Genomic DNA, 15969 nt, shown 5'->3' on the forward strand with positions numbered 1-15969 from the left:
CAAAAGCTTCAATCCAATGAAGCCGCACAATTTCTGGTGACAAAAAAAATTACAACTGCTGGACAAAAAAGTCGGTAAAAAATAGGAAAAGGAAATGTCAAAAAGCCCCCGTTAGTTCGGTATTAGCCCTGACAAAACTTGACGCGTCAACGTAAGCGGCTTTGGTCTAGGTCAAGTTGCAAGTTGCGAGTAACATCTACACATCGGCATATAAACGGACATAGAATCCACCTGTGCCGGAAAATCTGTTACGGTGGCTTGGCGATTTTAAGGGTATTAAAAGACGGGAGAGGCAGGGGAGTCATTCAATTACAATCCAATTCGGGATAGGTTTAAATGGCTTGGAAAATGGCTTAATTGCTGACCGCTCGATATGAAGAGCTCTAATTGAGCATAAGACTCGAAAGGCACAGAACACGCACGGAATCATCGCCCGGAATGAATGAAATGAAAATGCGTATGGGTAAATAAAAAATACATCGAAAGTTATTTGGCCCAGTCGTCGATTCGATTCGTGTCCGTATCGTTTCCTGGCAAAAATGAAATCAAAAATGCAGCAAACAATTTGTATGGAGCACAATTTGATTGGCAGCTCTCGTTGGTGTCGTGGGCGGTGGGACCAGAGGCGTGGCAGCGTGGCAGAGGAGGCGAAAGTCCTGTAGTTTAACAACCATAGAATTCTAGACGATAGGATGGGGCTTGAGTTTGGGTTTGGGCCTGAATCGGAATCGGAATTGGGGCTGGGTAAAGTCTGAAGTACTTTCGGGTAGGCCTTAATTACGTAAATGTGTGTGCTGCGGACTTGCCAGTTGAGTTATGACCAAAGGAGTACTCCATACTCGCATGACTGTATCCTGCACTGGAGAAATATGTTAATAGAAAAAACAAAGCAATTGGTTATTTCCTAATTGAATGGAAACACTCTATAATAACAAAAAAACATGGGGCCCAAAGATGAGACTGTTTTGAAAAAGACTCAAAGCATCTTTGAAGATATTTTTGTAAAAAAATTATTGTTTTTTGTTAACTTTCCTTTTTTTAGTGCACATTAGTGTGTGTGCGTGAGTGTTGCAAATGCGTAAAATTTTAATTTCGTTTTGAAAATTTTCATTCGAAAAAAGCACACACACTGCGCTCAGAAGTTGTTTGGCTGGATTTATTTTCCACCCAAATCACCCCCCCGCTTCCAGGCCCCTCCCCTGCTCCTTTCGCACTTCCTCTTCCGTTTCTTCTTCTTGTTCTCCTTTTTCTGCGGGTTTTTTGAGGCCAATGACCAGTCAGCCAACTGCAGTGCACACATCGGTTTGTGTGTGTGCAAGTGGTGTCCCGCTTCTTACGCACTTTTTGCATTCACTAATTTGAAAGCTTAAGGGGTTAGCAATAACAAGAACAGGACCCAAAGGGTTGGGCACTTCCATTGGCCCTGTTCTCGCAATGGTCTTATTGATCTGCCCCCTCGTATCTCCTGGCTGGCATTATTATTATTAAACAACCCCATTAGGCCTTCTTTCCCCTATTCGGTTATCTAACTGAAAAACACACAAAACACAAGCCAATGAATACATCCTCTAATGCAGGAAGGGGCATTCCAAGTTGGGACCTTCCGGTGGGAGGGTTACGGTTGGTTGGAACCAAATTCTGTGTCGGCAGAAGGGAGTTTCTAACAAATGAGCAAAGAATATTATGCAATGCAATCAAATTTGACGTTATCTGCTGGTTTTAATATTCAGTAAGCCAAACAATAGAAATAGTCCTGTATTTTTGGTATTAATCGAGAACAATATCTCACTATTGTCACTTATTGGGATCCGCAAATTGTTCTTTGAATTGAGGGCTTAGGCTTAGTGAAATTTTATTTAAAATATAGGGTCTTTCTTTATGCCAACCAAATAAAAGAATCACTGGGAATGCTTGACTGCGATTGCGACTTTTGTAGTCCTGGGAATAGTATACTCTGTAATGTCAGAAAGATTGAGTTTTGTAAGCCAAATCAAATAAGTATCTTCATCTGGGTCTGTACTTTTTAGAGGGCATCCTTCAGTCACCATATGGACTAATAATATTTCGCTGATTTGCGGCTAGGTCGGGCATAAATGTGTGATTATTTTTTAATAAAAATTTCCAGCTCGCAGGCATAGGCTACGCACTTTGTTTCCCAACATGACACCAACCAACAAACCAACCCAGAATCGCGGATTATTTGTTATGCAAGGCTTTTGTGATTTGTTGGCGCGTTTTGCTGTTTCAGTTGTTTTTGTTGCTGTTGTTGGGGTTAAAATAGGTCCAGACTCTCTTCCTCCTCCTCAGGATTCTGCCTTGGCCGCGGGGCCTTAATACGCACAACCAGCACCACACACAATAATACAAAAGTAATTTCGCGCACATAATTTCACCACCCCTTTCCGCGCCCCCTCAGACGCATTCTTTTTTATATGTTTTTTTTTTTTTTTGTAAGCTGCTGACAACTGTCGGGGGTTAGAGATGTATTCACACATATGCGTTTATATCCACAATAAAGCACAGCTCAGTGACATTTAATTTCGAAATCGTCATAATAACATTCAGCCTGAATGCTCACATCCGCCAAAAGTCATCTAGAACGTTGTATCTGTTAGCTGTATCTTGTAGCAATGTATCTATGTGTCTGGGTATCTACGTAACTGCGTATCTGCGCGGCTGCTGCGGGGCAAGAAGCAAGTGGCAAGCGGCATGAGACAGGAGGCAGCTGCTTTAATGAGCCAGCTACAATTTAACAACAGTTTCCTGTTTTCGGTTCCTCGTCGCATTTCAAATCAGTTTACTTCCTTGGCCATCAGCAACTGGCTTTCAGTCTGCGAATTAGATCAGAACCGTAAATTTCGATGAGCCCACCATTGCATCTGAGAACGGAAGCAACTCAATGAGATGGGGACTCGCGGAGACGGCACAGAGGAAACTCATTTTATTAGGGAAAGAAGGAACTTCTGGGATACCCCTTTCAACTCGCTCTGGTCGGATTAGCCAATTTTTGGCATAACATCCATTAACGATCCAACAGTGTTGTAACTTTGCACATGTGATAATAAGATCACAAAAAAGATAAAAATGTTCAAAATTCATTTTTACCCTCTTTCGAATGCAGCCACAAAGTTTATCGAAACTGTGCTGCAAAAATGTTGATGGCGTTCGATGGAGAAAAGTTCCCAATTTCTTTTTAAGTATCCTAGATGAGAATCCGATGACTGCTAACAAAAATATAGCATTCGCAAGGGACACAAAATCTTAAAAATTCATTTTTATCATCTTCCGAATGCAGCCAAAATGTTTATAGAAACTGCGGTGGCAAAGTATTGATGGGGTTCGATGGAGAAAAATTTACACACTCTTTTAAGGTATCCCAGATGAGAATATTATGACTAATAACGAAAGTATAGCCTTAAAAATGAACACAAAACCTTAAATGTTCATTTTTACCATCTTTTGAAAGCAGTCACGATGTTTAACAAAACTGTGGTGGCAAGGTGTTGATAGAAATAGATGGAGAAATGTTCCCAGATTCTTTTAAAATACCCCAAATGAGGGTATAAAATACCCAAAAAAAAATAATACAGCCAAAAAACTTATCGAACTTTTAGCGGCAAGATTGGACTCTTGGATTGGATTCTTTAACGGAATTTCAGCTGTACATCGGATTTTTAATACTCATAAAACAATAATGTCCTTTAGTTCATTGTTTAAAGGTATAGCCAAGCAAGCTTTAGGTAAAAAAAACAGTTAAAGGAAAGAAGTTCTATGTTATTGCTCTAAGTCTTATGGATATCAAAGTCAAAGTCTCAAAAATTTTTATCAAAGTGCTTTAGTCTGAATCCTTAATAGCCTGAATAACCCTTTTTATCTTAGAACCTGTTTATTTAGAGAAATCAAAGAAAACATGGATCTGAGAGATGCATCTATCTACTACTTATATCAACGTCTCTGTTGTTAAACTTTTACCCCGTTTTGCAGACAGCCCCTTTGCATTTGTTGTTAATTTATGCGTTGTCCAGATTTTTAGTTTTTTTGGGAAGAAAAAAGGGTTGAAATTAGGCCTGAATTCGGGTTTTTCGTTGAGAGGTAACCGGTTGGATCGTTTGTTGCTGTTAGGAGACTGTGGTTAATCTTGTCGCCGTTGCCTTTTTTATCTTGCATAAATATGGCAATCAAATACTTCAATGCCAAATAGGTGTCATCAGATTATAAAGAAGCTTTCCTGTATTTTCGTTGCCCCTGCAGTTGCATTGTTGCATCCGCAACGAACCAGTTTTCGGTTCATAAATTCATGCTAAAATGTATAGAAAATAGAATAGAATATAAATATGAGTAAAGGCATAACATTGGGTTTTTTGTTTTTCTTAAATAGCTTCGGAACTTGCTCATACTATGAGGGGTACAGAGAAACTGACTCAGTGGTGAGTTTCTTGGCACTGACTCTTGAGTGACTTCCGCGCCATGAGTGAGTAGTGCGGTCTGCGACTCAACAAGGGGCAACTCGAAGTACCCGAAGTGGCTCTTATTGAGTCGCTGCAGGTTCAGTTGATTTTGATTGAGTCGTAGGCCCTAATGGATATTTAATTTACTTACTCGCAAGCCCAGATCTGTGCCTCCGAAGCCACCGTAACCCCATGAAATTTTCATAAGCCAAATTGCTATTGCTGCCCATCATCAGCATCCGAATCTGGTGGTGTTGTATGCCCAACCAGTTGCATGCAAAGTGCTGGCAACAGGTGTGCAAAACTCAGGTTGCACCGCCACACTAAATCCCCTGAAGCAGCGGCAGCAGCTCTCTTCTGCCTTGCCCTGCCCCAATCCAAAGTTTTTCATCGTTCGCCATGGCTCATATCTTTCCAGAATGATATTATAATAGTTAGCCTTCTGTTTCTGTCTTCGTCTCCCTATGCTCCCTAAGTTGCCCTAGCAGCCTATGGATTGCACCGGAAAATATGGATATACCTTACTCTTGTTGGTTTCCAGATGGAACTTTACCTTCAACCTTAAAATATCTTCAAGTGTATATGCCAAGAATGGCTTGGTTTTTATATCGCCTAGGTCTATCCCCTGAAACCCTTCATTCGCTTGGCTTTTAGTTTCCAGCTTGCCTTGGCTTTGGTGTTAATCATTGTCTCAGACCCCATCCATCCATCTGGTTCTCATGGCTCTGTGGCTTTTGTTCTCCTACTGATTTTGCTCTGATTTTCAATTAAATTTGTTTAGACCGTTGTCAGATGATGGCCAACTAAGTGGCTCGGTTCTGTTTGTATTTAGTTCCTGCCAACGGTTTTGCATTTTAAATAAATATTGTATATCCGCTTTTATATTTGCTTGTTGCTGTTGCTGGATTTGTTGGCCCCAATCAGCGCCCTGGTCTGGTCTTTTTTGCACCGACTTGGCCTGTTAATTTGTGACAGTTATTGTGGCAAACAGTTTTGATTGACTTTGATTTGAGCTGTTGACAGGGGTCTCTCTAAATGCGGCACTCTACCACTCTGCCACTCGGCTGCTGCTGATTGATTAAATCTTTTGTCTGCTAAATGGTTCTCTATCTTGACAGTTCCCGCTACAGAAAATGTCAGTTGCAAATAGAGATGTAAGCAAAGTGATTTCATGAAAGGTGTCAGCCTGTGCAATTTGTTAAATACACAGTTCATCCTAAGAACTGTAACGGTTAGGAAATAAGCTTCCGTTTTAATAAGAATCAAATAGACAATAACTTCTCTATTACAGGCACATACATATATAGACTGATATCAATCCAGTTTACCACTAACTGTTTCTGATTCAATAATTCTTTATTTATTTAATTTTATTGACAGACCACTATATATTTCCTTTTGAATTCCCTCTCTCTATAAGATTGTCGAAAACCATCTTTTGGTCTTCAATAAGAATTCATTCGAATCGACAACTTTTAGATACAGACTCTTGAGTGATGAAGTCTCGAAAAAAAAGGAGGAAAAATGAAAAAGCAAACTTCAATTGCGGCACTTGGTTGCTCAGTGTTTTGGCCCAAAACGCTGCCAATTCTGCTGGTGCCTGTTGTTGCTATTGTATCTGTCTTGTTGCTGCTTCTCATCGTTGTTGTTATAAATTTTGTTCAAGTACGTCAAGTTCGATTGCGTTCTTTACCTTGAAATCTTGTTTTCTATCCGTTGTGAAGTTTGCAATTTTTTGTTCATTCGTTGTTATTGGTTTTTCTTTTTGTTGCTATTAGTGTTGTTGTAATGCAGCTGCAAAAGATTTTGCATGCTGTGCTGCCTCCCCCTTCCCCTGCCTGCCCCTGCTCCATCTACCCACTGCCTAATATTTTATTTATGCATTTTCTATATTTATTGAGCTACAACAACGTCATCAATTGTGGCCAGTTTTTGTTGTTTTATTTTAAATACTCAATTTGCATTTATTTATATGCTACAGAGCCGAGGGGCGGAAGGGAGGAAGAAATTAATTTGTGTGCTGATAAATTCAATTAAATTGTTGTACTCAGTTTGGTGTGACTTGTTGTTGCTTCTGATTTTCATTAATGCAAGTCAAATACTCTTCTTCGTAAAATCTATTAAATTTAAATTAGTTGTATAACATATTGCAATCAACAATAGCAGCCTGATTTATAATATACTCCGTTTATTTTATATACAATTCGTTTCTGAAAATCAAAATTAAATATTTAAATCTCTTTTATTTGAAGGGTATTGCTCACCGCATTTTAAATGTTTTATTAATTACTTCTCAGAAATTAGCTAAAGTAAAATGCGGAAATTACAGCCCGCTCACACACACAGCTACCCACACACCGACAAACTTACCCCCTCGCCACACACAGATGCAGATTTTTTTAAAGAAACGAAAAGATGGAATACTTTTGTGCCTGGCATTTAGTTTGGCGCATGCCAGCAACAAAAATGGCAGAACCTTGACATCAAAAACAAAAAAACCCTCGCATTACGTATACGTAATTTTGTTTGTTTCGCCGCAGTTTTTTTTTTGGGCTCAGTCTGGCAACACTGGCGACACGCCCCCTGCCACCCCCTCCCCATAAAAGCCAAAAATGCAACGCTTGGCTGCATACGCAGTGGTTGTTGCTGTTTCTATTGCTATTTCTATTTCTATTTAGTTTTGGCTGCGCTTGGCCTCCATTTCGGCATGCATTCATAACGCAAGCCGAGGTTTCCATCGGTTTCCAATTTTGCTTTTTTGCTATTTGAGCCGCCGACGTTTTGTGCCTAAAATTTATCGTTTTGCGTTTTATCATTTTTTTTTCGTTTTTTAGTCATTACACTCTTACACTGGGTACTTTAGCTATCTATAAATATTTTGAACGAGCCAGAGATTATACTTACATATGTACAAAAACAAGTCCATTTAACATTAATTAATTGAAATAGATCTAAACATTTGATAGGATGTTTTAATGCAGATTTATAGGAAATCGATCTGCAAATTATTTAAGGTATTCTGCTCAAGGATCACTTGAAAATTGACAAAGATACTGATATCGTAGTGGACACATAAGCTATTCCCATGCATTTTCCAATATTTAAAAGAGTCCATGGGAAAAAATTGGTAAGGTATCGAATTTAAAAATTGATTTGAAGTTTTAATACAAACTTAGGGAATCGATCCTCAAATCTGTTAATGTATTCCATTCAAGATGGTTCCATCCCAAGGATAACTAAATTAACGATAAAATGTATTCTTAAAGGGTATTTAGTCTTCGCCTACCTCAATTTACTTTCAAAATTCTTTTTCAGAGCTCTCGTTGTTCGTCGCATCAACCTCGAACTTTAGATTTGTTTGCAATGTTTATGAGAGCATAACATTTTGTATGTTTTTTGCAGTCACTGTCGTTATGTTTTTCATTATATATATTGTTTATTTGAGAAGCTACATACGTGTCGTTCTTTTTTTGAATGCATATTCGGTGTATCACTTGTTTTTTAGGAGTGCAGGCTAAGGTGACCAAGGTGCTATTGAAATATCGGCTCGGATTCCCTTAAAAAGTCTGAAATGTCGCATTGAGAAAAGAGTCGAATGGAGGGCTGAATGACAAATCGATTGCGCTTGAATCCAAAGCTTCCAATTAAACATTATTAACCAAACAAAATCTTCTGAGCCCATTTATTTATGCCATTGGCAGTTGCTGTCGCAGCAGCCACAACAGCAGCAATAGATGCAAGAAAAAACCTAAAAAAAAAAAGAAAGACCCCGAGGCAACAGGAAGGAAGCCACGCGGCGTTGCAGTTACAGTAACACACATTTGCCATTTGCTGCCACAGGCCGCGATTTCCATTTCCATTTGTGCGGATCGAAAAGCGGCGTTAAGGTCGCTCCTAAGCAAGCCAGGGTCCAAGACAAGTTTATTTGAGTTTTTCTATTTTTTGCCACTGCCACAGCCACTGCCACAGCCATTGCACTTGCCCCTGGCTTTGAGTTTGTCTGGCTGTTGTGGATAGTTGGTTAACTTGTTTTTCGGCTTGATAAATGTCTGAATCGCAAGTGTTTGCCTGAGTTTGTGTGCTGTGTGTTATGGCCACTTTATTGCTCTTGACCCTAATGCCGCAGCATTGATATGGCCCCACTGTGATGGTGTGATGGTGTGATGTGAGGCTTCTATCAAATTGGGCGACTCTGGCAGCTGCCGTTCCAGTTTGCTTCTGGCTTGTTGCTCCTTGCTCCTGCCACCGGCTGGCTGGTTGTTCATTTTTGGACCGGAAATGGGGCGGCCACTTCCGTTAGATTTCGCACCCAAGAGCAGGAGCCGGCAGCAGCTACACTCGCACTCCTTGCCACACGGACATGTGGCAGGAAACGTGAATTTATCGTTGCTTAACTCGAGTGCCACTGGAGGGGCACTTCGTTTCGTTTTCGTGACTACTCCACTTGTTGCACACACATCTCCGCCATATATCCCAGAGTGGGGCACTAATTTTGGTTCATGTTGTTCTGGAAAAAATTTCCATTTACATTTTAATAATTGAACTGCTCCCGGGCCCTAAAGTAGCCCCAAAGACCTGCTCCTGCCCCCCCAGCTCTGATGGCAATTAGTTAAATGGCAAAGTGCAACCCACACACATACTGGTATTTATTCGATCTAAGTATCGGCCTGGTAACTATGTGATTTAGCCCAGGTCTCTCTGGGCTATTTTGCGCACTGAAAACTGGAAGTTGTCCCAATCAAAATAGCCAAATGACCGCTCAGCCTCAATTACAGCAGCAACAACAACGGTCCACAGTTACAATAACTGGTTCTCCTATTTAGCTGTAGTTTTGTTTTTTAGTTTTTTCGTTATTGTTTATAGCGCTGATTGCCCGACTCCGTCCGTCTCTTTCTGCGATTGCTACCTTTTTCGACCGCCTTACCTTGAGTATTATATTTTTTCTATTCTAATAGCGATAATTTTGCGAATTGGAAATGTGAGAACATGTTCCAAAATAGCCTGGCATGGCTTAGACTTGTTACCATAAATATTGTTATTAGATCATGGCGTTGGTGATTTTCCAGAGTAATTTTTAATTCCCCATAAAGTACATGGACTGTAACTTCCTCCGAGTGGTTCTATAAGTCGGGCACTACATTATGTTCTCAAAGAACTTGGTTTGAGCTTCAGAACGCACTGTAAATTCCAAATTTTTGCTGTTTTTTATCATTGCAACATTCCCTGAGATCGGACGACGATCTTCAATGGACTGCTGCTGTGGTTTTGTTGCTGCCACTGCTGCGTGCAACTTGAGATGCATTAGGAAAGGTCAGTGCCGTCTTCCCTGCCCCTTCCGCGTCCCGGTCGCACACTCTGTGCATTTCTGCCTCAAATGCATCAAAACGCGCTTTTCTTTTCTTCTTCTCATTTTTTAGTTGTTTTTTTTGTCGGTCTCTGCGTTGTTGTCGCTGACGTTGCTGCCGCTGTGGTTGTTGTTGTTCTTGTTATTGGTGTCTATCAGAAAGCAAAGGTGAGGGGGCGAAGGGATGCACTGGAATGAGAGGATAATATTCTTAAATATTTATCCTTTTTTTTATCTTTTAACAATCCACAGCTTTTCTCTTTTAAACCAAAACCTACCATAACTATATTGGTAAGATTAAAATTGAAACATTCCATATACTTTTCTTACAGTGCATCCAAAAGGGGGGATAGAACAGAGCTACGTTTCGCGCTTACTTGCTTTTAATTCTTGCATTGCGTTTCAAGTTGCAGGGCACTCAGGCCCACCAATACAAACAAATGCCAGGGGCTCGGGGCTGGCTGTGTGTGGTTAGTGCAGCTGCAAGCTGCAACTGCAACAGCAGCGGCAACAGCAACAGCAGCGGCAGCGGCACAAAAAACGCGCAACTCATTTAAAAATGCCAACGTCCATCAACGAGGATCGCCGAAGATGGCAGAATTTGTTGTCGTTTCGCTTTTTTGTCAAATTGTTTTGCTGAATTTTCTTGAGAACTTTTGCATTGTATTGCCGCAGATCCTCCTGCCCCTGGCTCTTCCTCCTCTTTTCATTCCTCATGTTTTTTTTTTGTTTGTGCAGCTTACTCTTTTTTTAAGGTTTTTTTCCACAGTTGGCGAGAGGGAGATGTCCGAGGAAGTGGCCACAACTAAAGACGACAATGAACTGTTTTGTATTGTTCGCCGCAGTCGAGTTCAGTTCGGTTCGGCTGGCCACGTATTTTTTTGGGATTGTTCGGGGCTCTGCATCTCGGATTTCAGCATTGCATAATCCACAAAAAAATGCAATCTACAAATAAAGTCCTGGGCTGGGCTGCGACCTGGACTTATTTCATTAGCCGTTTCAATTAAATGAGAAGATGATGAGAAGTTGGCTGAGCATTCCAAAGGGCCTGAAATTAGAGACGAGGCAAAAATGGAGAAAAATACATTTTTTTTAATGCTTTCTAAGGGAATTCGCACTAATTGAAATGATGAAAGTAGAAAAAATGGCTGAAAAAATATAGGAATTAATCTGGGAGAGATGCGAAAAAATGTAAACTATGTAGGAAATACCCGGAAAAAAGCTACAACAAAAATGTCATTTTCATATTTCGCTTTAGCTGGCGACTGGGAAAAAATTGAATTCAATTTAAGGCAATTAACAGAAAAGCTTTCTGCACTTTTTTACTTAACTCCTCTTAGATCCCCCAGCTCCATTTCAATTTCTTGGTACTTTTCATTAAACGAGAGATTCGAATGAAAACCTGACATGGAACCCACTATAACATAACACCTGAGGCCCCAAGCCGTTAACAGCCATTTTCGGCCACGAAACAATGTGCTCACAAGGCACACAAATTGTAGTTGAGTTAAGTGCCCTTTGGGAGATGATAATTCTGTGGTCTGAACAGTTTTGGCTAACACATGAGCAAACTGAAGCACTGCGAGAAAGCAATAGGGAGCACAATCCCGGAATTCCCCAAAAAGTATGCAACAAAAATTACCAACCGGTTGGCTGGCTGCTCCATCAGGAGCCAGACGGAAGAGTACCGGATATCATGTACATCTTCCATTTGGTAAATTTTTGTTTCCAGTGCTGGAGTGTGTGCATCCGACTCTGTGGTTTTGTGTTGTGGAAATTCAAAACTTTTTGGCAGCATTTTGAGGCAGCCCGGGGCACAGAGCACGAGTCAAGTGCCACACAGTCGAAGGGCAGGAGTTGTGGAGTGCAGCATATGCAAACACAAAAGCTTAGGCGCCGCACCGACCGAGCCAGTGGGGCACCTGTTGCCAACACCAGGTAAGCTAATTCCATTACACGTACGACAGACCACAAACTGCAGCCGAAACAACAATGGCCCGGTGTCTGCGGGGCATCGGGAAACAGCAGCAGTCAAAGTGATTATGGCATCTAAATCGAAAATTGCATAGCACTTTCGGTTTCAGTTTCAGACCGCACCGAACGCACACACAGGCCGGCTAATAGCCTTGGCTGTTGCACCCATTTCCACCCACCTGTTGGCTGCACTCACTGGATGCACGCCGCACTGGCAACTGGATTAGAGACGCCTCCCGCCCTCCTGCCACCCCGCCTGCGGCTGCTGTTGCTATTGCATTTTCATTCAAATTTCAGCAGCATCATCCATAGGCCTTGCCGGAGATTTAATTGAGTGTTTTTGCTGAATTTAGTTCAGGGTCAGTTGTGTGCATTTAGCTTTTGGTCTGGCCAATTTGGCAAGGTGCAAGGATTAGGTGGGTGTGAGTGTGGATGCCCCGAGTGGGCTTGTCTGGTTTCAATTTGTTTGTTGCCGCTTTCGGACTGATGATTTATTCATTGCGTATACGTCATGTGGTCCCTGGGCAGTGGCGAAATGTTAAACATGTTTCGTAAATCAAATTTTCGAAGAGGTAAATAAATTAGGAGGTTGTGGAAATTAGTGATTATCTTACTTTATTATCTTTTCCATAAAATATTATCAGTTTAAACTTTTTCCAAGAGTAAAGAGTAAACTTTTGGTAACTTTCCCAGGTGCTTAAGTGCCTTAAGAAGCCCCTTCCCCCGACTTCAGTTTCTTTGGCAATTATGCGTTCATCTACCTGGTCTCATAATTTTCGCTCCCTCCACGGCCCGGCACTTAATTTTTTTAGGCCTCGGAAACTCTTCAGCTATTCTTCATATTTTTTTCCTTATTCAGTTTATTCTCCGCCGTGTTCCACTTCTCATTAGTAAGAGTTTTTGTTTAGCTTTTTTAGCCGCCGGACTGTTTTTTACTCTTTGGGATGTTGCCTTAGCACCCCACCCAATTCGGTTTGCTCACTTAATTGCATGGCATTGCATTCCCAGTTCTCCCCTATCCCTCTCTCTCTCTCCCTCTCTGTTGCACTTTGTCTATCTCTTTCTCTTTCCAGCCCATTTGCCACCCCGTTCGGTGCAGTTCAGTGCCAAAACAAATTGTGAGAAAAATGCCCAACAACAGAAAATGTGCGTGCCACATAAATTAAAACCTATGCTTCACTGATCCGCCTAGAACATAAGGCCGAAAAAAAAACGGGGGAAAGGGGATGAGATCAAGCCAGAAGGGGTTTTAGGAACTCCAACTAGCTCACTCTCTTTTTCATTCGGCCACGGATCTCGTAATTAATGTCAAGTTTTTAACTCTAGCACTATAAGAGTGATATTTTGAAACATATCCCCATATTTCCTGCTTTTCGAAAATAATTCAGAAGAACTGCAAAAGGGAAGCCAATGAACTATTTAAATTATTCCCCGCGGTGCATTGCCGACTTTATCGCTTGGCTTGTTTTGCATTGAATTCGGCTTCAAAATGGTTCTTGTTGTTGTTGCGGCTGCTGCATCGCATATTCGTCAATTTTTTCATAGCCGCTGCTGCTGCTGCTGCCGCTGCAAGTGGCTGCCATCTTGATTATGTTGTTGCTCCCGTTGTTGTTGCAGAAACAGCAGCGGCAGCTCCGAGTGCAACTCCATCATGATGATGATGATGATGGCGTGTTTGCTGTAATTTGCGCTACGAAAAACGTTCAAAAATGCAGCAACAACAAGCTGCATCAACAGCAGCGGCGGCAGTAGTTGCAGTGGCAGTGGCAGCCACAAAAAATTCGCTCTAAATGAAGGGAATTGAGTTCTGCGATCGTTGACGCTGCCAGGGCGTATGAGCTACGCTGCCAACGTCGCAGCTACTGCGCTGCCGGCGCTGCTGCCGACGCAGCAAAAATAAAGGGCAAAATACGAAAAACCTTGAGGACGGTCAGTAACCGCCAGCCCAGTAAAATTTGTATGAGCTGCAAACGAAATATATCTTTCTTCGTGAAGTATTTCGTATTTTGCATACTCTCTCCAAGAAGTTGGGGAATTTGTGGATAAAATGTTTTAAATATTACACAAACTATGAATAAAATGCTATGAAGATATAAAGATATATAGATCTCAGCTTACTGTGAGTCAATATATAAAGGATAAGGCCACTTTCTTAATATCCTATCAAAAATATATGAAGTATAAGTTCTTATCAAACCTAAATTCTTGAAAGATACATGCAAGATTATTTAAGAATTCATAAATTTTTCAGTAAATTGTAAAGCCAACCCATTTAATTTTTGCAACGACTCCCGAAGAGTATCTTTTAGTCCGACCTACTACACTAATTTTTTTGTTGGCCTGCTTGTTGGGGATATTTATTTTTGGTTGCTCTTTCTGCTGCGTTTTCGTTGGAGTTTTGTTTTTATTTTTGTGTTTTTTATTATTTTATTTTTTGTTTTCATCTGTTAAGTTCGGGCCGTGGTTGTTGCCGCTGCTGCCGCTGCAGTTCTTCATTTACTTTTTATTTTCGTTCAGTCAAATTGCACATTTTTGGCTTTGGGGTGGAGCTGGAGCTGGAGCCTTCCACTGCGATGCGTTCTGCCTGCCGGCTGCCGGCTGGCACTGCCTCAGCCGCGGCCGGCGTCGCTGCCAGCGCTTGTGGCCTTTGTTGTTGCTTTTTGGGTGAGGTCGTGGTTGTTTAATTTTTTCGTATTCGTATTTTTGCGTCATCAGAGGCAGCAGCGAAGAGCGAGAACCCTGCACTTGAAAACTCAACTGCCGTGGCTTCAGGGGGCTCCAGGGGGCAGGGGGCCCCGCCGGAGTGATCCAGGGGGGTGACGAAGGAACCGACATCAACGTCATCATTGTGGACTTTAAGTGGTTTTGGGTGTGCTTGTCTCGTTTTGCATGTGCCTGTGTGCGTCCACAAAAAGTATCCGTATCTGTATCTTTCGGTGTGTGCGGAGTATCTGGACCCCATGCGGTTAATTTATGCCCGCTTGCAATTTCGGCAGACACTGCCAGGCTCACAATATACAAAAAATAAGAGGAATGAAATTGCAACAAAAATATTTTTGGTCTAGTACGCTGAGGTATCTTTTTTTTTTTCCTTTTTTGTTGGTGCAACCAGTTTCATTTTTAGAACATTGACGAACCGGTTTTTTTGGACGCGGCTTTCGGCTTTCGATTTTATTTGTTGCCGTCTTTAGCGGCGCATTAACTGGTTGCTGCCGCCGCTGCTGTTGCTGCAAATTCTGTGGCAGTTGATAAATCTTTGGCGCGGCATTGCCGTTGTCATAAATTTGCATTGGGCCATGCCATTGGCCCTGACATTTCTAAGGCTTCCTTGGAGCTCGGCGTGGAGCTGCCAAAGTACGACTGCGAATAAGACAACAACAGCCAGTCGGGCAGCCAATGCAATTAATCACAGCCGAATGCACAGAACGAGCATGTGAAATGACAGACAGAAAAACTCAGAATCAGAATCAGATTCGGAATCGGCTTCAGAACAGATGCTGTATAGTAACTGATACAGTGTAATGAGTAGGGACGAATCTAGGAGGAATTTTTGGGTGTTCAGAAAATGAAGTGTGTTTTTTGGGGCATTTCTAACGCCTGAAACTTTCAATTATACTTGGACTGACTTTAAGCCACCTAAATATAGCTTGTTTACCCACTGTAAACCATATCTATTTTGGTCTGCCCCATACTTTTTTAGTAATTGCATTTATTCTTACCATATCTGGCAGACATGGGAATGTGACATGGGAAATCGACGAGAAGGTGCCGATGATGCAGATCTGCGGCCAACATTTTGATTGACTCTTTTTTTCGTATTTTCCAGGGACATATCAAATTTAGCCAAGCCGAGACAAGCCAAGCCAACCGAAGCAGAGTCGCTTCCACACATATTCCCAGCCTAGAGCACACAGGGCTCAGATCTCTCTGGCAGAAGCCCCCAGACTTGGCGACCACCTCCTCCTCCGTCTCCTGGCCCATCATAAACTGATTATTTTTAACAGAATCATTATCGTCAAACAGGGCAATGTCGGCGAACCAGGCAACAGCATCTGAAAGCCATCTGGCCTAACCTGGTTACCATTTCGATACTCTATGTATGGATAAAGTAAGTTGGAAGTGATCAGAAATAAAAATTTGTTACAATAATAAGATGAATATAGTTGTAACGATGCATAGACTTACCATACCTTGTGATCTTAA

General features: G+C 41.6%; 1 protein-coding gene across 1 annotated transcript in view; it reads right to left on the reverse strand.

Moving 5' to 3' along the window:
• Positions 1–15969, reverse strand: part of LOC6499746 (ADP-ribosylation factor-like protein 3) — a 61768-nt gene extending 45799 nt beyond the window's left edge. The window contains exon 1 of the mRNA XM_044714110.1: positions 15952–15969. Within this exon, the coding sequence (XP_044570045.1) occupies positions 15952–15954 (3 nt within the window). The 5' untranslated portion in view covers positions 15955–15969. The remainder of the gene's footprint in view (positions 1–15951) is intronic.

The sequence above is a fragment of the Drosophila ananassae genome, chromosome 2L (assembly GCF_017639315.1).
Source record: "Drosophila ananassae strain 14024-0371.13 chromosome 2L, ASM1763931v2, whole genome shotgun sequence".
Taxonomy (NCBI): Eukaryota; Metazoa; Arthropoda; class Insecta; order Diptera; family Drosophilidae; genus Drosophila; species Drosophila ananassae.